This window comes from Brienomyrus brachyistius, chromosome 22 (genome assembly GCF_023856365.1).
Source record: "Brienomyrus brachyistius isolate T26 chromosome 22, BBRACH_0.4, whole genome shotgun sequence".
NCBI lineage: Eukaryota > Metazoa > Chordata > Actinopteri > Osteoglossiformes > Mormyridae > Brienomyrus > Brienomyrus brachyistius.
In genome coordinates this window covers 18,896,200-18,922,129 of record NC_064554.1, presented here as the reverse complement: position 1 = coordinate 18,922,129, position 25,930 = coordinate 18,896,200, and the positions used below count along the sequence as shown (strand labels likewise).

The following is a 25,930-nucleotide window of genomic DNA, read 5'->3' as shown; positions in this document are numbered from 1 at the left end:
ATGCACTGTTTAAGAAGAGTTCCTTAGGAAAGGATAAAGCACAGCAAGTGATTTACACCTCACCCTCCTCCATGCAGTCCTCTGGCGTTTTCATCGTGCTGAGTTTGCTGCTGTTTGCAAAGGGTCCCGCTGGGTGTTGAGTCTGACGGTGCCCAGAGTGCATTACAGCGGCTAATGTTTTATGACCTGGTGTTGCGCAGACTGACCTTGGTATGGTGAAATACGACCTACTCAACACCACTCTCCGTACAGCAAAGCAGCAGCTCTATAACACCAAACCTCTGGTCCTTCTCCCAGAATGCCGCTGTACTTGGTATGTGACTCCTCCATGTAAACTTTGATATCTCTAGTCATATAATTCTGTGTTTTCTTGTTATTTTGGGCATTGCCATATAAATAAATGGCAATTAATTCAAGCCGATCAAACAAAAATTAAAAAATGTAATGTGTATCAATGGGAGTTTTATGCACACAAATCTCTTTTGCTTGGGCAAATTTATTGTCTATGCAGGGACATTACCACATTTCCCAGAATGCAGCAGTAACCTGAAGCCAGTCCGGTCCCAAAACCAGCACAAGGGACTCTTGGGAATTCCTGAGGATGTGAATGAACCGCCCATTTCACGGCAAAATAAATGTCTGTCTCTCTTTTTTAAATTTCTGGTGAAAGAGACGCAGTTCATTTAGCAAACAAGCAATCGATTGCAAAATGACTCGGTAACGAATGGCATACATACATAAAGGGGATTAGCACTAAGACCCATATAGAAGTCACGTTCAGGTTTCCTCAGCCTCCTTATGAAGCACCCTGGCATTTTAGGGACGTGCTCGTTAAAGCTGACATTCAGTGGAACAGAGAGGTCATTTAAAACAAGTGCTTCTCCCCGTCGACACAGAAGGTCCCCTGCGAGATCATTAAGAGTGATTCCCCTGTCCCACACACACGGCGAGGGAACTTGTGGCAATCGTCAGTCGCTGGCGTTTTTGTTCTTGTGGCGGACCTCAGTTTGGTGGTACCACTTTTTAATCTGCACCGTGCAATAACAGAGTAGGGGGTGGAAAGTCAGTTTGGTGGCAAACTTCTCTGTGCACATCGTGCTAAAGACCCTGTAACTGTGTTTTATTACCATCTGTGTTTGCGTTTTATTTAGCAGGTGCTTCTCTTGAAAGCGACACTTTTTTTTGGACAAAATAGGGTCAGACACCTGGAGTCCTGGGGGTTGAGGATTTTGTTCAACAGCCCAACAGTGAAATCATTCTGCCGGCCATGGGATTTGAACCAGCAACCTTCCGGTGCTCTTTCAGGTCTAGACACTGGGTGACATTTCACAGTCTAAACTGGATTACTGTTAGCACTAGACTTCTTATTCTGAGTGGGAGTGGCAATCTGCTCTTTACTATAATTAATGGGTCTGGTCAGTCTGGGTCAATGGCTAGTCCGTCCTTTGGATATAATCATCATATTGCCCATACACTGTGTCACCTCTCCTCCCCTGGTAGCCGCTTACAGTGTGTGCCATCGGCCGGAGTTCCCCAGCATGGGGCGCGGTGAGTGCCTTTCCGAAATGAAGATCAAAGCCGTGAGAATTTGAAAAGCCCCCCCTTCCAAGCCCTGGGGCCCTCGGCCATTTATTTAACGGTGAAAGGACCTCAGAAATCAAACCGAAAACACAATACACACCCTTCACAAGCCCAGTCCAAGCCAACCCCCCCCCTGCATCACCCACCCCCCCCAAACACCCCCCCCCCCCACCCCAACATACACACACGCATGACATCCTCGGAAGACGTTTCAGTAAATCAACCAAAAAGGAAAAAACGAAAGAAATCAGGCTTTCAGATTCATGATAAAAGAATGAGACTCTTGGAATGGGGGAGGGGGAGGGTGGGGGAGGGTGGAGAGCCCTAAGCGCATGGCGTGTAATGTCCCGTGTGGACCTGTGCGGGGCGCTCATCCTAACCCCCCCTCCCCGCAGCAGGTCAGCAGCACACATTCCTACACCTCCCCTCCTCAAAGTCAGAAGTTCCTGATCGCCCCCTGGCCCAGTCAGCTCAGACTTCTGACTCCAGGCTGGACACTCTAGCCCAAGGTTTAGGCAGGTGGGGGCTCCCCGCGCCACGTGGCGGCAGCAGGGCCGGCCGCCTGGGCCTGCCCCCCCCAACCGCCCCCGGCAGCGACATGCTGGCGTGGTCCCTCTTGCCGCCCTCGTATGTGGCGCATGGCATGTTCCTGTCACCAGTGCGCGTGGCCAGTGGGATGGCGCCGTCGGGGCAGGCTCCCACGCAGGGGAAGATGTCGCACGTTTCCCGCGAGTGCTGGTAGAAGTGGGAGGGGCCCATGTAGACGGGCAGGTCCGTGTAAGTGTCCAGGTAGGTGGAGTAGTGCCGATGGACCACGGTGGAGCGGCGCAGGGCAGCGGCGTTCTGCACCACTGCCTCGTGGTAGGAGGGCAGCCTCGTGGACGGAGTGCACCTGACACGCCCCCCTGCATAAAGGTGGCCGTGCGAGGGGCTGAGGTAGGAGTCGGGCTTCAGGTAGCACAAGCTGCGTCCCGTGTCCCTCCGCAGCGCCCCCTGCTGGGGCCCTGACGGTAGAACCACGCGGGGGAATAGGTCTGGCTCGTCCTCCGGTCGCCGCAGTCGCTCGCCTGCCCAGGTGGCCCGCAGGAAGGAGGCGCGCCGGTTCAGCTTCTCCTTCCCCAGTAGCGGCGCCTCTTCTAGCCCCGGTTCCTGGTATGGCTTCACGCAGGATGAGGGACTGGGGCCGGGGCGGAGCTGGGGGTGGCCGTGGGGGTGGCCGTCTGCCAGGGGACCATCCCTCGGCTCAGGTAAGCAGGACGATGGCTCCTGGTAGTCGTGTCTCACCCGGGCCTCTGGTGCCCCTGTCAGGAAGCCTTGGGGACTCTTCTTCCAGCCCGATCCCTCCTGGCAGAGTCTCCGGCAAGGCGGCTGCCTGTGGTCTAGGTAGAGGTCCGGCAGGTGGGCGTCGTTGTAGGAGGTGAAGGGGGCAGCCCCGGCCGGGTGCCGGGTTCGAGTGCTGACGGGCGGCACAGGATCCCTCATGGCCAGGTGGGGGCTGCTGAGGCTGGAGACAGGAAGTGCACGCTCATAGAGCGCGTGGCGCCCTCTAGTGGGCAGCGTGTACCGCAATGGCGTGGGCCGCTGTCGGCCAACCATTGCCCTTGACTTCCCCAGAAGAGGCTGGGTGGCATTGTCACCGTAGTGTCCTGGAAAGGCCGGCGAGAGGCACGGAGACAGGTGGTTGTCCGTGATGCTGGGTATGTAGGGAAGGCGTCCGGGGTGATAGTCACCTGCTCCCCCCACCCCCGCACGGGCCGGGGCCACGCCCCCCGCAGCAAGCTCTCCGCGCCGGCCCCAGTTCTCGATGGTGCGTGTGGCATGGTCCAGGGAATCCTCCACGCGGGCCGAGGAGACCATATCCTTCGCCGTCTGCAGCATCTTCAGCATGTTGGCTTGCGTGTAGCCTGTGGTGACATCAGGGCTCTGTAGGCTGCCGTCACGATCCGCCCCCTCCACGCCGCTGAAGCAGCTGTAAATTCCCTGCAGGGGAAACGGGGCAAAGGATTGTCACACGACCCCCCCAGTCACACCTTACCATACAAGGCCCAGGGCAAATGAAATATTCATTCGCTGTGCTGACAAGTAAAATGAAGAAAATGTAATTCCGACACCACGAGTGAAATTAAATTTTTGTGGCTAAGGTCTCTCAGGTGTAAGTTAAAAGGCTTATGTGTGTGTGTGTGTGTGTGTGTGTGTGTGTGTGTGTGTGTCTGTGTCTGTGTGTGTGTGTGTGAGTGCCTGTGTGTGTGTGTGTGTGTGAGTGCCTGTGTGTGTGTGTGTGTGTGAGTATATAGACCTGAAGGAAATTATTCCGTTTTATATTTCAAAAGAGGAATAATCAGCTAATCAGTGGCTGTTGGATTAAGTTCCTGCTTCTACCTGTTTGTTTGCTCATTTCAGGAAGCTGTTCATTTCGCAGACCTCGTCCCGCCTGTAAACGTTTAATCATAGCTAGCCCCTTGACTTCACCTAAAGAAAGGCTTGTTTGCAGTAAATACGGTCTTTACAACTCTCTCTCTGGATGTAATCGAAAGCATGACAAAGTTGCGAATGAATTCGTTTGCGTGTTTATTACTTTTTTTATTATGTGTGCTGCGTTGCCCTGGTTAAACGAGAACGAAACTCCGTTTGGGTACAATTTCTTAGCAGTCACTGCACTGGCCTGCCCTCTAATTTAGTTCTGTGTGTTGCTCTATTTTGTTTATTTTCTGAGCTATATATTTGAATCTTTGAAGGGGAAATGCTTGCTGCACGAGGCCGAAAACCATATTTGCAGTGACAATCGCCAGCTGCATCTGCGCAGTCGTTATGGCCGAGCGTCCGCCCACGAATGCATCCACACGTCCACACTGCCCCACACACTGGGTCACGTCCCCTGCCGGCGTCCCCCTACCCTGCTGATGGCGAGCAGGAAGTCCAGGCGCTCCGAGCGCCGTACGGAGTGCCGCAGCTTCCAGTAGAGCAGATGCTCCCAGGAGAAGACCAGCAAGCTCAAGCCCATGGCCACCAGCAGCATGTAGAAGACCCCCGCCATGTTGTCAATGTCCAGCTTGGAGCTCATCACCTCCTTCTTCTCATTCCGGCAGATTCCGGTCAGCCAGACTGTCTGAAGCTTCTGGGTGTCACCTGTGAGGAACAGACAAAGTGGGCTGAGACCAAGCCGTGGGACCTCTACATCTTCATCATTATCATCATCCTCATCATCATCGATAGCTATACCCGTTAGCATTACCACGTTAGCTTACGCGTGTTGAATATTCATCTATTTTCATCCATCCGTCTCCTTTAACCGCTTGTCCAGGGTAGAATCACACTTCGTTAATTTCCATTTTTGCTTAATTATTAGCTTCCTCCACATTGTTTCCCGGGTACACTTGGTAATGACATCACAAATGAGTTCGCTGCAGTCGTAATTAGCGGTTACGTAAATGGTGCTGTCTCCCAATAATGAGCTGATTACTGGATTGATTCAATTCTAGACCTTTCCGCAGAGGCATGGCTGTGGGCTGCCGGCCTGCTCACCGTCGGCCAGGAACTGCAGCAGCGCCAGGTCGATTGGTCGCTTCCAGCGAGACTCCTTCTGCAGGGCGATGCCGTAGCCAGTGGTGGCAAACACCTTGCCGCTGCCGATGGTCACCAGCTTGCAGCCCTCGTCCTTCCCTGCCATGTAGTTCAGCACGGCTGCGTCATAGATGAAGGCATCCAGCTTCCTGTCAGCACGGGCGGGGGGTGTCAGAGAGTGAGTATCGGGGGAGTATTAGGTGGCTGTCATTAAGCAGTAACATGAGAGTATTAGATATGTAATGCTTTATTATGTAGTATTAGGTACATAACACATACAGCATAATAGGCAAGCAATACCCCCTAATGGGAATATAATTTGTCTTTATTACACAGTGAGTATTAGATGGGTAACCTATCGTTATGCATTAATGTGAGAGTATTACACAGCTAACCTGTCAATATGCAGTAATGTCAGAGTATTAGACAGATAACCTCTTATTATGCAGTATCAGATGGGTAACCTGTTATTATGTAGTATTGTATGGGTATTACACAGCTAACCTGTCATGATGCAGTAATGTCAGAGTATTAGACAGGTGCAGTAATATGAGAGTATTAGATGGGTAACGCTCCCTCACCCTGTTTTGAGGCTGTTGAGCGCATCCTCCACACCCTTCTGGTTATACTTCACCATGTGGGCATGCATTTCTGGGTAATTGCTGCGGATGTTCCTCTCCGTGCTGCCGTTCGGGACCGTGCCGAACCGAAAGGGTGGGTACTGCTCCTGCGGCTTCTGGAACTGCGGCCAGACAAACGGACAAAGGTGAGGATGCGAGGAGTCACCGGCAATCTGCGCTGGATCCATGTGACCCTCCGGAGGATGGAGAACATCCTGCATAACAGCATTGCAGCTGGACATGAAGGGCTTTTGTCAGTTTTGCTTTGGATGAAAAACCCTGTCATGGTTCATCCAGAGCACGTTAATATCACACACAGACAACAGGGAATTTTATTCTAAAACTGTACAATCCTTACTGTTTAGAAGAAGGAAACATTTACTAAAACAATCCTGTTTCAGCACATTGCCCAAATGACTTATATTCTCCTGCGACTTGAACCTGCATTTCAGAAGTGAAACCGTCCGTTTAAGGTACATAGACGCGGAAATAACAAATGTTCCGGAACGTTCTTCTTCCTTTCCTGGCAGCCTGTGAGACACCTTTGGATGTTTCGTGGAAGTTGGCATCTTGAATTCACAAAGGATTCGCGTGGACCCTCGGTGGGTGATGGCAGCGTGGAAGGAATTACAATCGAGTCTGAAGTCACAGTGTGTCTATAACAGAACTTTTCTATGCCCCATTCAAAATTCTGCCTCCGGACGCTTCCAGAAGCAAAAGAATTCGAGATGAACTTCAGAACTGAAGATTGACAGGTAGATTGCCAGTCAAAGCTTACATCGTGTTCATGGTTATGGATAAATAAGTCTGCAGCAGTCGAATTTGTCCACAAATCATTCCTACAACACATTTTCTGGCCGTAGCTTAGGGCTCCTGCAAGCAGCTCACAGGCCCTACGATCTGGAGTTTTGCTTCCCCTGATACACGTCTAGGGTCACATACCTTTTTGTCGCTGAGCCCAGAAACGGTGTCGATGTACTGCTCCTGGATCATGAAGGCCGCCAGGTTGGCCGTGTAGCTGGCCAGGAAGATGACAGCGAAGAAGGCCCAGACCAGCACCATGATCTTGCTGGTGGTGCCTTTGGGGTTTTCAATGGGGACCGAGTTGTTGAAGACGATGCCCCACAGGAGCCAGACAGACTTCCCAATAGTGAAGGTGGGACCGCCGGGATCTGAGGAGGAGGAGGTGGATGCTGGTGTGAGGTGCAGACATTGAGTTGGGGGGTGTGCGGTGCAGTGAGCTGTGATCAGAAGGTCGCTGGTCTGAGCCCGACCTCGGCAGAATAGTCACATGTCTGTGGGCCCTTGAGCGAGGCCCTTAACCCCCATCTCCAGGGGCCCCGCTGCAGGTGGCTGTCAAGCTGTACATGTGTGTCATGGAGACCAAAACTGGGTAGGTGAAAGGGGAATTTCCCCATGGGGATCAAGGGAGCCTCAGTGCTACTATTAAAGTACGTGATTCTCCGCATCCTAATTCAGAAGCGCTGTAAATGAGGGAAAGTTAGGATGATTAAAATTTGGAACATAATTGGATTGATCCGGTTTGGGGGCCTGATATCTCTAACAGCACCCCTGTCCTGATGTCGAGTGGTCAGTTTGGACTGCTCTACACTACTTAATTATTAACTTTAATATACCAAAATTTTTTATATATATATATATATATATATATATATATATATATATATATATATATATATATATATAAATATATATATATATATATATATATATATATTTGAAAAATTTGACTAGAATTTGATTGAGGGTAGACGATCTAAAATTAATGAAATAATGCTGCACCTTAATTTGTATGGAACGCACAATTAAGCCTTTTTTAAAAAAAAATAAAATGCTCTGCATTTCAGTTCACATTACTTTGGATGTTGATATTGTTTACACGGTTCTGCATAATGTTATCGGACTGATACAGACCTGTCTGCATTTAAATGAACAGAATTTTTATTTTAACATTTGAGATTTTTCGTTAACTGATGGGGAGTAACACCGCTGCCAAGTGAGAAATTAATACCGAAATTTGCATTTTAATTGAGCTCCATTTGTTTATATGTTATTTAAATATCTTAACACTGATGTCCTTTTGCAAAATTGCTGTCAGTGTTTTTGTAATCTGGATCGAAATGCCTGTAAATGATCAGTCCGGCTTGTTTATTTTCACCGCTGAAAACCCACTGTAGACTTACTTTGAATCCCAATCCTTTAATATCATGCACACACAACGTTTCTAAACAAACTGCTGGACTCGTTCAGAGTTTGATAGTTACAGTTGCTGTGAACAGTGACTGAAGAGTTATTTTGTCTTGTCATCCAGGAAACCCAATCGCTCTAAAGTTTGCTGGGTCATTATAAGTTGAATTATAAGCTACTTTGTCTGTATTAGTTGGAATTATCGCAGTAGGATATATGTATATACACATATAGTACCGAGAAAAGGACACGCACCTTTAGCGGTGATGAGGCTGCGGTTGTAGCCAACAGGGCTGAAATACTCAAAGACGAACACAGTGACCGCCACCACAGTCAGGCACATGACGAACATCATCACCCACACGGCCGGGCTGTAGGGTTCTGTGGTGGGGAAAGTAAATCTGTCACGCTTCTCAGCATATCATTCAATTCATATGCCCTGCCCTGATTCCCCGAGAAGATCACATGATAGAGGCCACGAGTCTCTGATTGGGCGAGGCGTTTGCTGGAACTGCTCTCACCCAGGAAGGCAGACGGCGAGACCGTTCCGTTGCTCCTAGCAACCATCACGCTGATGCCGGTCTCCACAAACGGCACGGAGAAGTCGATGATCTCCGAGCGTTCCTCATTGATGGTGAGAGAGCCGATGGCCATGTCTGCTCGCTTGTAAACCACCTGTCCCCAAAGAAGCAGAGAGAAGGTGTCATCGGCATTGGAACCAGGTGACAAGCTACCCTCTCCTTTCAGAACAACTTTATAGCTACATTTATTTATTTGGCAATTTTGTTCAAAGTGATATACAAGTAAGACCAATAATATATTGCAACGATACAGCTGTCGAGGAGTGAAATATTTTCTTCAGGCGATCCATAGCTCCAAGGTAGTATACATATCATGAATCGGACAATAACTGTTAGACTGACAAAAGCAATGAAGGAGTAAGATCCTGCTGAAGTGGATTTATGGTCCACCACGTTGGTGCAGTAAATGTCAGGTCTGTAAACAAGTAAGAACAAAATCTGCCAGGATCACTTATAGCCAAAAAAGACCCCAGATTGCACTCTTCCAAATGAAGATAGTGACAAAGCTTTCAGACAGAAACAAAGGTAATACTGTGGTGCAGTGGTTCCCAACAAAAGCCTGGACTATCTCGGGGTCGCTGAGGACCCCACTGGGAAACACTGCTTCACAGAAAGTCTTGGACCACTTGTTCCATTTTATAACAATGTTGCAAATGTACTGGTTTCATAATAAAAGACCATTGAAAAGCAATGTTTAACATATCTGCACATATCACCTGCACAGACGTTATCCTTTTACTTAGTGATATTATGTTTTTCGACTGATTCATTCACTTCTGTTCTTGCCGTTTAGCTATGAATTGCAATTGTAGTCACTGGCTCCCAGAGGGACACTAAGCACAAATGTTTGGTGTTTTATGTTAGTGCGAAGGTGTTACTAATTAAAAAGCACCACTTGGCAATGAACTTCTCAACTCAGAATAGCTTTTAGAGCAATAATTTCGGTTTCAATTTATTACTATGTGAAATTAATGTTTTACATAAAACTATTGGTTATATATATATCAAAAAAATTAAGTAATGACTGATCTTTTTATTGAATAAAAAGCAAGTGTCCAGTCTAAGGACAAATGTCAGTGGCAAAGGCTGTAGGGTTTGTATCTGGCCACAGCTCACGGAACTGGTCTGACAGAGTTTGGTACCTTGCTTGATTTTGCTCCTAATTGCGTCTCCATTGTATTGGACCTCAGCTACCTTTCTATCTTCTGCATTCACCATGCAGACGTCACTGCGAAATCTGCCATTTCTGTCACCCCCATGCCACTCCCCCCTAGCAGGGGGTCACTTGTCTGGATTTCGTCCCAACAGTCCAGTTTTCAAGCCCTCTGTTCCAAACGCAGTTGGGCAACCTTTGTTTGGCCCTTTTGTCTGCTGCCCCCCCCATCCCCATCAAGAACTAGTGCAACTCTCCCCCACTTCCCTTTTGGCCAAAATATGTGAAATCCCTGCAAACACACACACTACAGATCCTGAGAACGGCCATGCTTGCAAGTATTATTTCAAGCTACTACTGAGATATAACGTCATAATTCTCGTTTTTGGTGGTATGGGTGTGTGTGTCATACCCCAGCTTTAATGTGTGTCCACCTTCCCTGGGGAAGGTGTCCTAGTTTTTTAGGGTCATGCCAGCGGTCAATCTACGCCCATCTGATGCTTTGTTTTGGTCACAGAAGAATATGATTTTACATTTTAACATCAGAATCAAATGCATGTCGCTTGTAAGCCTGTTCTCCCTATGGACAAGGTTGAATATTTTGTTAATCAGTTTGTACAGAAAATATTTGCAAATGTTAATATATAATTTTAATCAAAAGGATAAAACTATAAAAGGGATCACAATGCAAGAAGGAACCAACGTTTAGCCACACAAACACCTTCTGTGCGTTTCATCACACCTGTGATTTGGCACATATGGCCAGACGGTGTTAGGTAGGGCGGTGAGCCCTGCGTTAGGTAGGGCGGTGAACCCCCAGCGACTCCTGACTCCTCACCTCCCCAATCATTCCGTTCCACGTTCCCCGGACCAGCTTGCCATGCTTGCCGTTGGTGACCAGGTAGAGGTCGTAGGAGAACTTGATGTTGCGCGACAGCTTCTTGAGGATGTCGATGCAGAAGCCTTTGCAGCAGAGCTTGGTGTAGGGCTCAGTGTGACCAATGATGCTGTGGGCATGTTAGCACGTTAGCATGTTAGCACGTTAGTGTTTTTCTTGCAAGACACTCACTTGCATGAAGACAACAGCGATTCTCCTTCTGGGATTTGCCTCCATAACTGTTTATGTGCTGAGTTCAGCACCTTTATTAGTAGGGACTGCAGGTATGTTATGTGTCTATTGAGTCAGGAAGCCCTGGTCGTTACGTTGCCCATAATTCAGAGTACACAGATTTTAGGCTAATGCTAACATTAGCAACCATCGGGGGGAGGCGGAAGGTGCTAATGCTAATGCTAGTCGGAATCCATAGGATGTAAGTAGCAGCAGACCGGCCGGCCTGTGTGACGTTGGAGATAAAAAGGGGGAGGGGGAGATGGAGAGGGCGGAAAGAGCAGGCAGCGCGGCATGTCCCCCGCATTATGTCACCGCGGCGACAGATGGAATGACAGTCGGGGACGACCGCAAGCAAATCCGACACATTAATCAGAAACAAACAAAGGAGTAAAAGTCGTGGCACAATGCTGGATTAGCGGCTGGGCGACCTGCCCACTGGGGGTCATTCCCTCTCGCTTTAAGCAAACACAAACAGCTCAGCTCCTCTGATAAACCCCGATTATTTGGACATCCTGCTCGTTCTATCCCCTCTCGCTGAGCACTCCTGATCCTCATGAGTGCAGCAAAGACGCTCCAGCGATGAGTGTCATCTGGTGACCCTTGACCCTCGGAACAAATCTCAGTGCCCATAATGGAATTAAAGAACAAACTTGGCTGGAGCAGGACTATACTGTCATGCTTCAGGTGTCCTGGAGAGAGCCGGTGAGAATAAAAACCAACTGGAGATGCCTGATGGCGGGATTAACAGGGATGAAATGGCAGGGATGCCTGCGGTTCTGCAGTAACCTGATTACTGCACTATGGTGGGGCTGGGGGCGTGGCTTCCCATTACACTCTGATGCCCTTAAAGGGACAGGCACCTCCAAAGACTACTAGCAGCTAGCACCTGGCACGGCCCAGCACAAAGGACTGCCTTAGCAGCAGCAGGTGGCATACTGGTTAAGAAAGCGGGGAACCAAGGGCTGCAGGCTCTAAATCCCTAGATGATGATGCTGTTATACCCTTCAATAGAATGCACATACTTTCTTAATGATTCGTCATGGTTCCCATGTGAAGATCCTGCTTTTAATGTGAATGTATGTGGCCAAGCAGCCAATTCAGCAGGAGGACATGTGACCAGCGGAGAGCATGGAGCCCATCTGGTGCAGAAGCACTTCATGCTGTCTGCTTTATTCAGCTTTCCCAGGTTTGTGAATTTCAAAAATACATCCAGTCAAAATAAGCAAATTAGATTATTAATGAATCGTTTAGAGTTTGAAAAGAATGTGAGGAATGGTGACCTTGAGACACCTTCAGGCCTTCAAGTTAATGAAACAGGCAAACGGTGTGAAAAATGGAGGAAGGGAGCAGGTGTGCGGAAGGTAGATGACGTGCATGGACAGGAAGGAAATGGAGGGCGCAGGAGCCAAACAGCGGGATGTAGATGGAGAAGAAGGAAGCACACAAGTGAAACGAAACAGGGGGCACAGGAGCCAAACAGCGGGATGTAGATGGAGAAGAAGGAAGCACACAAGTGAAACGAAACAGGGGGCACAGGAGCCAAACAGCGGGATGTAGATGGAGAAGAAGGAAGCACACAAGTGAAACGAAACAGGGGGAGCAGGAGCCAAACAGCGGGATGTAGATGGAGAAGAAGGAAGCACACAAGTGAAACGAAACAGGGGGCACAGGAGCCAAACAGCGGGATGTAGATGGAGAAGAAGGAAGCACACAAGTGAAACGAAACAGGGGGAGCAGGAGCCAAACAGCGGGATGTAGATGGAGAAGAAGGAAGCACACAAGTGAAACGAAACAGGGCACAGCAGCCAAACAGCGGGATGTAGATGGAGAAGAAGGAAGCACACAAGTGAAACGAAACAGGGGGCACAGGAGCCAAACAGCGGGATGTAGATGGAGAAGAAGGAAGCACACAAGTGAAACGAAACAGGGCACAGCAGCCAAACAGCGGGATGTAGATGGAGAAGAAGGAAGCACACAAGTGAAACGAAACAGGGGGAGCAGGAGCCAAACAGCGGGATGTAGATGGAGAAGAAGGAAGCACACAAGTGAAACGAAACAGGGGGAGCAGGAGCCAAACAGCGGGATGTAGATGGAGAAGAAGGAAGCACACAAGTGAAACGAAACAGGGGGCACAGGAGCCAAACAGCGGGATGTAGATGGAGAAGAAGGAAGCACACAAGTGAAACGAAACAGAGGGCGCAGGAGCCAAACAGCGGGATGTAGATGGAGAAGAAGGAAGCACACAAGTGAAACGAAACAGGGGGAGCAGGAGCCAAACAGCGGGATGTAGATGGAGAAGAAGGAAGCACACAAGTGAAACGAAACAGGGCACAGCAGCCAAACAGCGGGATGTAGATGGAGAAGAAGGAAGCACACAAGTGAAACGAAACAGGGGGCACAGGAGCCAAACAGCGGGATGTAGATGGAGAAGAAGGAAGCACACAAGTGAAACGAAACAGGGCACAGCAGCCAAACAGCGGGATGTAGATGGAGAAGAAGGAAGCACACAAGTGAAACGAAACAGGGGGAGCAGGAGCCAAACAGCGGGATGTAGATGGAGAAGAAGGAAGCACACAAGTGAAACGAAACAGGGGGAGCAGGAGCCAAACAGCGGGATGTAGATGGAGAAGAAGGAAGCACACAAGTGAAACGAAACAGGGGGCACAGGAGCCAAACAGCGGGATGTAGATGGAGAAGAAGGAAGCACACAAGTGAAACGAAACAGGGCACAGCAGCCAAACAGCGGGATGTAGATGGAGAAGAAGGAAGCACACAAGTGAAACGAAACAGGGGGAGCAGGAGCCAAACAGCGGGATGTAGATGGAGAAGAAGGAAGCACACAAGTGAAATGAAACAGGGGGAGCAGGAGCCAAACAGCGGGATGTAGATGGAGAAGAAGGAAGCACACAAGTGAAACGAAACAGGGGGCACAGGAGCCAAACAGCGGGATGTAGATGGAGAAGAAGGAAGCACACAAGTGAAACGAAACAGAGGGCGCAGGAAGTAAAGGAACAGGAAGTACATGAAAAGAAAGGAAACGTACAAGTGGAGATAAAGAGAGAGTACATGAACTAAACAAAAAGGAAGGAAATATACAGGTGGAAGGAAACAGCGCAGGAAGTAAAGGAACAGGAAGTAAAGAGGAAGGAAGGAAATGTAGAAGTGGAAATAAATAGAGAGCACTGGAACTAAACAAAAAGGAAGGAAATATATGAGTAGAAGAAAACAGCACAGGAGATTAAGGAACAGAAAATAAACAGGAAGGAAACATGAGTGATGGGAAACGGCAGAGGAGAAAAACAGGAAGTAAACAAGCATGAATTAAATGTACGAGTAGAGAGAAACACAGAGCACAGGAGCTGAACGATAAAGAAGGAAATATAGAAGGGGAGGGAGATAGGAGAGAGGGCATAAAGGAACAGGAAGTAGCAGGAAATGAAACATACAAATGAAGGAAAACAAAGGAACTAAATAAAACTTTGCACAGGAGCACAGGAGATAAATGAAAAGGAGGCAACAAGAAGGAAGGAAACGTAAGAGTGAAGGGGAACAGAGAGGAGCAGATAAAGGAACAGGCAGTAAACAAGCAGGAAGGAAACGTAAGAGTGAAGGGGAACAGAGAGGAGCAGATAAAGGAACAGGCAGTAAACAAGCAGGAAGGAAACGTAAGAGTGAAGGGGAACAGAGAGGAGCAGATAAAGGAACAGGCAGTAAACAAGCAGGAAGGAAACGTAAGAGTGAAGGGGAACAGAGAGGAGCAGATAAAGGAAGAGGCAGTAAACAAGCAGGAAGGAAACGTAAGAGTGAAGGGGAACAGAGAGGAGCAGATAAAGGAACAGGCAGTAAACAAGCAGGAAGGAAACGTAAGAGTGAAGGGGAACAGAGAGGAGCAGATAAAGGAACAGGCAGTAAACAAGCAGGAAGGAAACGTAAGAGTGAAGGGGAACAGAGGGTACAGGAACTAATAAACCGAAAGTAAATAAGCAGGAAGGAAACATATGAGTGCAGGGAAATGGAGGACATGGTAGCTAAACAGACAGGAAGAGAACAAAGCAGTAGGAAATGTGTAAGTGTAGGGAAACGAAGGGCATATAATCAAGCAGAAAGGAAAGGGGGAGGGTGGCCATGCATGCATGTCCTTAAAAGGGACAGCCCTAAGTCTCCAGATCACATAGCCCAATGTCCAGCAGCACATGGGGAACCGCACCTGGCCTCCTGCCACCTGTCCCACTGCCCAGAAAACAGGAGTATGGGCCTCGGTTAGAACTGTGAGTGCCCATTACTGAGAGAGCCACCGGAATGGGGCAGAGATGCGGCAGCGATCGATACGCCTGTCTCTTTCAGCAGCCCTCTTTCTTTGATTATATGATTTGTACCTGTTGTTTTTTTTATTTGTTTGTTTGATTTATAAGGTTTTCTACGAACTGCACGTAAATCAGTTCTTTTCTGACGTCAGTAGGTACTTGCCGGAAAATCTGTGAATAGCGTCACAGTCGGATCAATCGTCAAATAATTAAAGCATTTATAGGTTGTTGTGAATCTATAACCACGGGAGTCATCGTGGACTAAGGGAGGATCCAAGGTCGTCCATCTCGTCACTCATTTGGACCATATTGCTTCTACGGGGACCATATGAGTACCTCTGTGTCAGACTGGAGCCTTTGTGCCATCAACTATCCTTCTTCGGTTGTCATACGACAGCATTCAACAGACTATAAAACGTCCCTTGACCCTTTACGAGGTAACAATTTCCCACAGTTTCCCGGAAACATCAGTGCTGACGCCCCGTTTTGCACAAAGCAAAGACATTAATGAAACAGATCCCATCGAGCCGAGGGTCAGCGATGAGGCATTTTGTGGCCTCCGTGTGTCTCTCCGCACGATCTTGTGTGTGTCTCTGCAGGTTTCACGTCTTTATCGTCAGGTATTTCCGAGGGACACAGGGAAATTCTTGTGCCACGTTTGCGGGGGAGGGGACAGGTGCGGGGGGGGGGGCATTAGGACAAGCAACAGTGTAATAAAGGACAAGACAGTGCAAGACAAAAGACAGCGGAATAATGAATATGCAATAAACAGGGGGGTGGGAAAGGATGTGCGGACAGTCACAGAGCTACACAGTACTAATGAACTGCAGGAGTGTAAATGATGACAGTGTCCAGTCTAATAAAATATAATTAATTAGTACATTATTTATACATAATGGCTATAAAACTGGGAGAGAAGGGAGACGGAAGCACTAATGTGTGTCGGCTGTATTCCTTTGTTAAGGAAAGGAGTTAATCTCAGCCCCTCCCCCCCCCAGCCCCTGACCCTCGGGCCCCCATCTCGGCATGGCTCTCACGATTCCGTCTTGTTGGACTGGCGCCGGCAGGGTACGGTGTTGCTGACGCAGGTCCCCGTGGCCGGGTCTACGCTCTCCACGATGACGAAGGGCCTCTCCTCCAGCGTGGCCACCGTCAGGTGCCGGTTGTCCGACACGGGCTGCAGGTAGCGGCCGTAGCGCGGCCACACTGGGTAGCGCATCTGCAGGACTCCCATCTCGTAGTTCCCCACCTAACAGGAGGGTCGGGGGGGGGGGGGGGGGGAGTCCAGGGCGAAAGATCAGCACCCCCTCTGCAAAATCTCATCTCACGTATTCCCAGGAAATCTGCCTCATCCAAATAATGGGAAAACAGCAGGTCCAGGTTTCGCCTGAACAATATCTAATGAGATAGAATTTAAGGGTAATAACTGAAGCATGGCCAGTCTCCTGGAACACACAGGTGCATGCTGGGATTGCCAAGGTCCCCCAATACAACCTGACATTGACTGAAAATCCTTAGATATATGCAGACAGCTCAAAGTAAAGCAGGTACCATATATGGCGTGTTTGGTTCCACACAGATTTTTTTTGATCACTTAATTCCTTCATTTAGTAGTTTTTGGACAAAAAAATCTAATCATAGACAGTGACGCAGAATCTGTGTAATGATGCAAAATGATTTTTCGTGATTAGCAATGTAATTAAACCGATAACATCTCATTAAAGCAGATAGGAATCACATGGAGTTAGGATTCACATGCGGGATGAAGGTCCATGGAGTGGGTCTCCATCCAGTGTGATAGAGGACTGTTTAGATGCCCTTACCGACATCCAGCGCTGAAACACCATCATAATCCATCATATCTTATATTTGCCGGGACAAAAATGTTCTGAGGTCAGAACGAAAAATGATTCAGAGTGATAACAAATCAGATTGTAGAGGAGGTGGGTCCAAGCAACTAGAGGACCAAGACAGGAGGTGGGTCCGAGACATCTAATTGGTAGGTCCCACCTTCTCTAGTTGCTTGGACCCACCTCCCCTGCAAACTGATTGGCTATCTCTCTTAGCCAATCATTTTTCGCACTGCCCTCAGAATATTTTTGTGTGAGTAAAACTCCCACAAGCTGCCAGGGCACTCTCCATTGACCATACCGAAAATGAATTCAACTGTTGATTGATTGGCTCGTTTGTCTGGTAACCTTTTCGCATGATCACGTGATCACATGATCGGTGTGCCTAAGCTTTTCCTGCCCTGAGGTGCTTCGCTCCCTCTGTCTTCCTCTCGTCCCGCTGTGACTAACTGCGGCCTGCTTGACTACTGCATGTAAAATGCCATATGTCGGGGGGGGGGAATGGCAGCCAGGCAGGTTGCCACCGAATCTCCACTCCGCCAACAGACGGCTCCATCTCCACCGCAGTGAAGGGCTGCTTCACCCCTTTACAAATGTTGGAACAGGACTCCGGCCACGTGCAACCACAACGCTTCACGATGAGAGGACAGCGAAAGGCTGCTTTCTCGCCGGGCCATTTTTTCTAGTTATACGACTCCATTGCCCGTGCCTCTTGCTAAACGCGGCATCCGCACCGCCTCTGATTTGTGGGCCATTACACCCTGTGCTGTTCTCAGGCGCCGGGAACCCGGCTCAGTTTTATGGACATCCGTAAGTTATAACGCGCCGGTGTGAAATCGCCCTGTACCACACTGGCGCGGAAGGACTTCGTCCTTCATCTGTCACGCTGTTTTCCTAGGTGCGGCTTTCCAACCGTGGCAAATTGAAGATTCAGGTTGTGTCCGAGTGCCGGTAGGGGAATAGAATCAGTCTTAAAGGCATACAGTGGGGCACCGTGCTTCTTAAAGGGACACGCAAATTATGAAGGATAAGCGCGGCTGCTGCTGCTAATCTCGCATGTAGGTCCCAGGTAGACGTCTCGCAGTGAATTTCCCTGCACTGTCATCGCTCATAACCAAGGACCAGAAGCGTGATAAAAGTTCAGGAAGGCTGGTTTTTTTTCCACCCAGATATGAGGTGTGTGGGGGGGGGGGGGAGGGGGGATTGGGGTCTCAAGCTGAGCATAAAACGGAAGGATGAGAAATACCGTAAAATAATATGCCAGGAATTGTTTGCCGCTCGTCCGTCTCCTGAGACGCAGATGTTTTTTATGCTGTCATTCTGACGAGAGTAAAAGCGAAACATGGTAAATTTATATCGTTTTCAAGGTAAACAAAGTGGTGGTTTAGCTGCCTCGCGTCTCTAGGGTGGGGGTATGGATCCTGTTCCACGTGCGTGGAATTTGCACCCCCCTGTAGTGTTACTACTGTTTCTTACGCTAACTGGTGTCTCTGAAGACCTTGTGGTGTGTGTGTGTGTGTGTGTGTGTGTGTGTGTGTGTGTGTGTCCTGCAATGCCCTGACCATTTCAGCCTGGGATGGAGTCCAGGACCCCTCCGGACCCAGTACTGAATAAGCGGATGGAAGATGGAAGGACAGGAAAGAAGCCAAATTCAGCTCTTGACCGAGGTACTAACTATTCTTAATATATTGTTGTGTACGTGCAATTGTCATTCGTCAACAAGAAGTCCGCATTTCCGTCTGGGAATGCGAACTCTCGAGCACTGAAGGCGAGATGATGTGAACGATGCTATCTAGACTTTTGACTTACCCAAGCTCTACACGAGTAACTGTCAGATTTAATTTTTTGAAATGATCTGAATCAGCCCCCTGGGGGAACTCGAGCAGTGAAACGGGAAGAAAGTTCTCCGACGAACCTCAAGTTAGAAAAAATTATGGACTTGGTGACCCCCCCCAAGGTCAGGCTGAGAGAACAGGCGCATGCGAGCTCCTCATCGGCTCACTCTTGCTCACGCAGAGCTGCAGCATTATCCTTGAACGTCTTTGTCAGGTTCTGCTGGCCAACAAAAGCATGGGCTCTGTGACTCATCGGAGACCCTCAGGCGTGGAACGGTGCAAGCTGCACGGAACCACGGGTATCGACTTCTGGAAGTCTGCCGGGGGGCAGATTCGTGGTGGATCCCAGCTCGGGTCGGACGGCTGGGTTCACGGAGGCCTACCTTGTCCCACTGCCGCTCACGGTCCAGCGTGATGACCACCATGGATGGGTTGACCAGATAGCCTTCACTGTTGAAGGAGAAATCCTTGTGCTCCCAAGTCACGTTCAACATGTAGCTAAAAGACAGAAGGTCGGGCTTAGTTTAGCATGGCGACTATCGCCTGGCCACACCTCACTTTGGGCCTGGACCAGCGTTGGTCCAGAATAGCGGATCTGGAAGATGAAGTGAGGGGATTTAGACCCATGCCACACTTTGCCAGCTTTGCATGGCGACACAAACAAGCGACCGTATGTCGCCAACGTGAGTCCAGGGACTATTTATTACCTGCCACTGTGCTGATCAAAGAATCACATGACCTACAGCGCCTCCTGCTGACCTGCCGTGGAAGGGCAACAGAAGCTCCCGTTGTGCAGCCAGAGGTTACGATCAGTGGTTTCTTTCCCTGCTTTGCGCAGGGCTCAACTGGTTTAATCTGGTAAATCCATTTAATCTCATTAGCAGGTGGAATGGTTTGTCAACAAAGCACGTCCGACAAAACAAATGGTTGAGGATTTAATGAAATGTGGAGGAATTGATACGGATCAGTGTGGTGACCTGACGACTCGTCGCAAATGTTCGGGAAAATAAGCAGGAGTTCATCTGTTGTACCCTAAAGCAAGATCGAAAGCATCCAGCTTTATGTATTAGTGAGGAACACCTGCAATACGGGATGACAGCTGTACACAATAACGGAGCGAAGGGTAAAAGATAAAATAATTAGGGAAGTCTGACGTCTGATGTGGCGACCTGACATGACTGGGGGGTCTTCAGCTTCAGGTTCAGCTTCCTCATGGAGGCGGCAGCTTGCTAGAAGACCAGCTGACCTGGGCCAGGTGCCAGGGGGCACAAACACCCGAGTGCAAACGGCAGCACCGGCCAGTGAGTGAGTCACGTCCCACTCAATGCCATTCTTAGTGCCCAGCTTGGCATTCAGCTTTGCTACCCATCCCTGCGTACGTGTGAAACGGGCATTAGGCTCGAAGGCTACCTTTGGGTCCTTAATCACTATCCCCCCTGCAGGCCACGCGTGCTACAGCTGTTCTGTTCTGCAGGCTGTGAAGCGCTGGCCCCATATGGCCCCTGAGCTGAGCCCCGGTGTTGGTCGGCAGCACGCTCTCACACCCATGTGCGCTGTGTCATGCCAGCATGGCCGGCACACGTGTGGCACAGATGGGCCCAGCCTCCTGCTCGGGGGGGAAATGGCCGGACATCTCCCTCCATCCCTGAGGTTCAGACTGCGGTGTGACTGTGTATGAGTGTCTGAACGTGTGTGTGTCCCTCTCTGAAAGTGAGTGTGTGAGTGAATACCTTCGTGGTGAGGGTCTGCGTGTGAGTGTGTGTCACTGCAAATGTGCGTGTGGGAGTGAGTGACCGTGAGTCTGCGTAGTGCACTAGAGCACTGTTTCCCAACCCAGTCCTCGGGGAACCCCGGACAGTCCGTGATCTTGCTTCATCTCAGCTCCCAGCGTGCCTGTACCAGGTATTCGGTGTTCCTGATTGGCTGGGAGAGAGCAAAAACGTGGACAGACCGGGGTTCTCCGAGGACTGGGTTGGGAAACACTGCACTAGAGCAACTGTATATATTTTACATTTTTTTTATTTATCAGATACTTTCTTCGAAAGTGACAATGGAGATAGCAAGGGCAGACAGTGCCGAAAGCAATTGGGGTTAGGGGCCTCACTCAAGGGCCCGACGATGACATCACTCTGCCAGCCAAGGGACTTGAACCAATGACCTTCTGGTTATAGGCAGAGTGTGCTGACCTGCTGCACCACATGCAGATTTCCAACAACTACTCAATATACTCGCGTATTTTTTTTTGACTCTACCGCTACCCTACCTCATATATCTCATCAATACCCCACTGACTATTTTTTTTACTGACTAACTTAATTAATTAAGGTGGTGGTGGAATTTAATGAATGGATGGAATGGCTCGGGTGCCCCTAAGGAGAAGTTTGGGGACTGAAGCGATGTTCATCTTGCCATCCAGTGAGATATCAGTGACTTTTTGGAGAACAGAAGAAATTGCTGGCAGTTTTTTTTTTTTATCGTCTTACTGTTAATTTAAATATTTCCTAATACAAAATTGTGTTCTTGGTTCTGAGCAATTCTACACTTACTGCCCAGATAAATAGCTTTAAACCAGTGGTCACCAACCTGTCAGTCCCTATCAATAGGTCGATCGCCAAGACATTTCTAGTCGATCCCGATCAACAGGTCGATCAGCAAGACATTTCTAGTCGATCCCGATCAACAGGTCGATCAGCAAGACATTTCTAGTCGATCCCGATCAACAGGTCGATCAGCAAGACATTTCTAGTCGATCCCGATCAACAGGTCGATCAGCAAGACATTTCTAGTCGATCCCGACACAACTTCCAGTTCTACCCGACTGGTAACATACCGCAGCTCGCCAGAGTATTTCTGTGTCTGAGTACTTTGTGAAAGAAGCACGTCACTGTCACCTTCCTCATCCCTCACCTAGAACCTCCTCCTCCACGGCTCCTCCCTGCGGGGGCCACCCTGCTCTCCCAGGCTCTCTTATATATTGTTCATGTCAACTGTGCTTTACCTCCTAACTAACTAACTAGCTAGCTAACTAGCTGACAGCCTCATTAATGTCCTCCATGATTTTGGCCATCAGAGCAGTGTTTCTCAGTCCAGTCCTCAGGGACCCGCAGCCAGTCCAGGTTTTTTGCTTTTGAGAGGGAGCAAAAACCCGGACCGGCTGGGGGTCCACAAGGAGCGGGTTGGGAAACACTACATTAGAGCCCCTTTCGGTTTGAAAGCCGCTTTTCTCTACAGCCACTCTGTCGTACAAATCATGGGCGGCAAGTTGAGCCTCCCCCCCCCCCCCCCCCCCCCCGCCGCCATTCCCCACCTTACCTGTAGAGGGAGTCATTCCTGACGGGCCTGACGGGCATGTGGCAGTCGCTGTGGCTCTCGGGGATGGCGCCACGGTGCTGCCGGTAATTTTGCACGGCCTTCACCACGATGGCTACGCCGTCTCGCACCCGCTTCCGCAGGCTGGTGCGCCAGCGGTCGGTGATGATGCCGATCAGCCCCACGGGAAAGGAGTCGGCCGGAGCCACGTCCGGGTTGCCCACCACCAGGCTGGGAACGATCCAGATGTAACCGGGGCCCAGCAGACCGGCGGGACCCGCCAGCCGGAACAGGTAGCGCGCCTCCTCATGGGAACAGTACAGCAGCAGCACCTGCGCGTCGATCTGCCTCAGCAGCCTCTGCGCCCGCACGTCGCTGGCCCCCTCCGCCATGTCGAAGCTCAGCACGTCCTGCAGCTCCCACAGGAAGTAGCTAGTGTCCGTGAAGGAGCGGATGTACTCCACGAAGGCCTCGTGCCCGGGGTATAGGCTGGTCAGCACTGTGAAGCTGTCCCAGTTATACTCTTCCATCATCTTGAACATGCAGTTGATCTGCTGTTCGATGGAGGAGCCAAGCTGCAGGAAGGCGGAGCCTTCGCCCTAAAGGGGTGGGAGGAACACAGGGCATTACCACCCACGGCCACCAGGTGGTGCAACGGTTAGGGTGTGCGACCGACTCCCTTGAGCTAACTGGCAGCTGTGTTAAAATTCCAGCGTGTGCTAGGGCCAAACAAGTGGCAGGCAGGCAGGCGAAGCGCCGGCAGCGAATGGGATGGAGAAAACGCTGGCGAGAGCCGCTGGCCGAAAGCAGAGGCGGCTGGCAGGCTGTGGGGTGCGAGGTTAATTTGCGGCGAGCCGTAGGGCGGCCCCTCCCCGGCAGCACGCGTTACGCCGACGCCCTGACTAATTACGGTAATTAAAAATCCCATCAATGGCGCGACCCCCCCCCCCCCCCCAGTCACGTTGGCAGGGGCCCCAGTCCAGCTCCGTAAGCCCTGTTGCCAAGGCGTCCCCATGTCTGGGGGGGCGACAGAGGACTTGTTCCTTCTACCTTGATGGAGGGTGAGATGTAAGAGCAGGATACTGACGTCACGCCCTTTGAAAGAGAGGAAACGTTACACTGAGACCCTTGTGCTATAAATTGGCGAACATATAACAGACAGCCCTCTTCCTTACCGAACAGTCTAATGGCGATATGAATAATGCAAAAGCGTAGCGCTGTCCTTCTCTGCTCTTCGTGCGTGTTCGCTTACTGATTGCTGTGGGTTTGACTCCCGCCCGGCGTATATCAATCAGAAGGCGACACCAGGAGGCTCGCCGAGGACAGGAGCATAACTCAATCACAAACATCATCCTGGAAGAACCCAATTTTACATTTATTAATGTATCTGATGCTTTTATCCAAAGTGGCTTGCAGTACTGAAAAGGGGTGTACTTCATGTGTGTTCTTTGGGATTTGAACCTATAACCTTCAGGCAATTAGCACAAGGGTCTATTCGTTGAGCTATAGAAGCAGTTTAAGAGAGGTTTGGATGCATGTTTGAGTGATCGGGTCTGCTGAGTGGGTCCCTCACTGGTGTTAAGTAACCAGCTAGTGACAATAGTTATTGTGTGCAGATAGTTATGACTGAATTGTGTTGGTTAAGGTTTGGGCATTGAGCTGTTTAGGTCACTGTTTCCAAACCCATTCCTCAGAAACCTTGGATAACCACGTGTTTGCTCCCTCCCAGCTCCCAATGCACCTGTACCAGGTATTTCTGACTGGCTGGGAGCTGGGGTGGAGCGAAAACACGGACTGTCTGGGGATCTCCGAGGACCGGGTTCAGAACAAAGCCGAGCACCTCGACGTATCGCCGGCTCCTCCACTTTGCTCCGGTGGCATTATTCTCGACTGGTTCACGGCCGTCCTTCAGGGAAGGAGCGCAGATCGCCGAAAAAAGTGGGTTAAGCCCGCGGAACGTGTCTGAGAGTGGTAGGTATTCTGGGCCTTCTCCCTTCCCAGCCTCTCATCGCTCTAATAATCACCCCAGTTCAGCCCAAACAGCTGCCGCATCCAATTCCCACAGCTCTTTATACTGCAGCCAAACACGTGAATTATGTTTGTTAGCACTTAGGAACCAGAATGTGTACCATGTGACACGTGTAGCCGCTGCTCTATAAGAGTCTGTTAAATAGCCTCTCAGGGACTCAGTCGGGTACGTCGTGGCAGGTGAGTTATGGAACGAGCCACCGACTCCCCTCAATGGGCCAGAAATATCCGCTCACGTTGTGCTGGTGATCTGTGTGTCTGTTTTGATGTCTTTCAGAGGATGAAAGCGGACAGCCTTCTCTCCTGGCGGGCGTGAAGGAGACACACGACTCCGCTTCCGCGTGGCCGCCGTCCAGGCCCCGCCCCTCTGGAACGCCTGTCGCCACACACTGTGGCTGCCATCCAATTCACACTCCACCTCAATTAGCCGCAGGAAACGGGGCTCAGGTGCAGCGAGAAGCGGCCAACGCCACGCACTCCCACCCTGGGGGGGGAATCGCAGAACACCACTCTAACAGCAGGGGGCTCAGCAGTTGAGGAACAAGGAGGAATCTGCTGTGCCGACGGCCAGAAAATGTCGAGGGGGGGGAGACCATAGGCGCCTCATGGTGAGAAAGACCCCCCCCCCCCCAGTACTTCTGATTTGTGCACTCTGGCTGCGTGACTTGCTTAGGAATCCAGCCTGATATTTTGGTCAGGATATGCAGTCTTGATGTGTGTTGACCCCCAGCAAAGAAAACTAAGGGGGCGGGATAAATTATATCGTCGGTCTCTTCAGTTCAGGTTCATAAAAGTGAACACACCAGCCTCGGGGTTCTGGGTCCAAGGACACCAGTAACCGAATAGACTGGGCCTAAATATGGAAACCAGTACCGATCTCCCAGCAAGATCAGTGGACTTTATTTCCTCACTAAACCTAAGACACTCTCAGTGAGCCACTCCAGACGCTCCATCAGTGCTGGGTTGGGGGGGTAACCTGGGGGCTCTCGGAGTGCCAACGTGCACAGGAGCCGTAGCAACAGGGTCTCAGCACCGGAGCATTTAAAGTTCAAGGCTGGGCTGAGGTTTGAACAGAAACATGGTATCTGGCGAGAGGCCAGAAGGGCATACAGTCAAGGCACAGTCCCTCATGCGGCGACCCCCCCTCCGTCTGGGGGACACACCGCCAGCCCTTTCAGGATTGGGTTGCGCCTCAGTCCTGACTCATGAGGTCCTCGGATACAGGAGAGAAGACGCTTGACTCAATATTTAATGAGGGCTTGTTAATTAATGACACTGGGTTTGCCTGCGCATTTCCACTGTTTATAAGGGATCAATTATCTGCCTCAGCTCCCACCAGAATTCTGAAGAATATTGGATATAGCAGTGAAATAACACAGTGGGACCCCTGTCCTCTGTCACACACACACACACAGACACACACAGAAAGACAGAAGCATGCGCACAGGTGCGTCAAGCACGCAGACCGCCTCAGAAGGGTGGGGGCGGGTGGCCGCAGAGGCAGGGGCCGGGAACAGACAAACAGATGCTCCAGATCCGGAGGACCTGTGGCTCCATCTCTGTGAGCGAGAATCTGGGTCTGCATCTGGCCCCGGTGATGGGAGCCAGGGTGAAGAAACCGCGTAGAGGAGTCAGGGTGGCGGAGCTGGGTGGAGGAGTCAGGGCAGAGGAGTCAGGGAGGGGGAGCTGGGTGGAGGAGTCAGGGCAGAGGAGTCAGGGTGGCGGAGCTGGGTGGAGGAGTCAGGGCAGAGGAGTCAGGGAGGGGGAGCTGGGTGGAGGAGTCAGGGCA

The 25,930-nt window shown here is 50.2% G+C and overlaps 1 protein-coding gene across 1 annotated transcript in view; it reads right to left on the bottom strand.

Moving 5' to 3' along the window:
* Positions 1–1,770: 1,770 nt before the first annotated feature.
* Positions 1,771–25,930, bottom strand: part of LOC125718168 (glutamate receptor ionotropic, NMDA 2C-like) — a 36,608-nt gene continuing 12,448 nt past the window's right edge. Inside the window, exons 3-13 of the mRNA XM_048991780.1 lie at positions 22,117–22,712; positions 19,188–19,302; positions 16,157–16,368; positions 10,543–10,711; positions 8,492–8,645; positions 8,226–8,351; positions 6,705–6,934; positions 5,724–5,884; positions 5,104–5,291; positions 4,475–4,707; positions 1,771–3,561 (exon numbers count right to left, since the gene is read on the bottom strand). Coding sequence (XP_048847737.1) covers positions 2,053–3,561; positions 4,475–4,707; positions 5,104–5,291; positions 5,724–5,884; positions 6,705–6,934; positions 8,226–8,351; positions 8,492–8,645; positions 10,543–10,711; positions 16,157–16,368; positions 19,188–19,302; positions 22,117–22,712 — 3,693 coding nt within the window. The 3' untranslated portion in view covers positions 1,771–2,052. The remainder of the gene's footprint in view (positions 3,562–4,474; positions 4,708–5,103; positions 5,292–5,723; positions 5,885–6,704; positions 6,935–8,225; positions 8,352–8,491; positions 8,646–10,542; positions 10,712–16,156; positions 16,369–19,187; positions 19,303–22,116; positions 22,713–25,930) is intronic.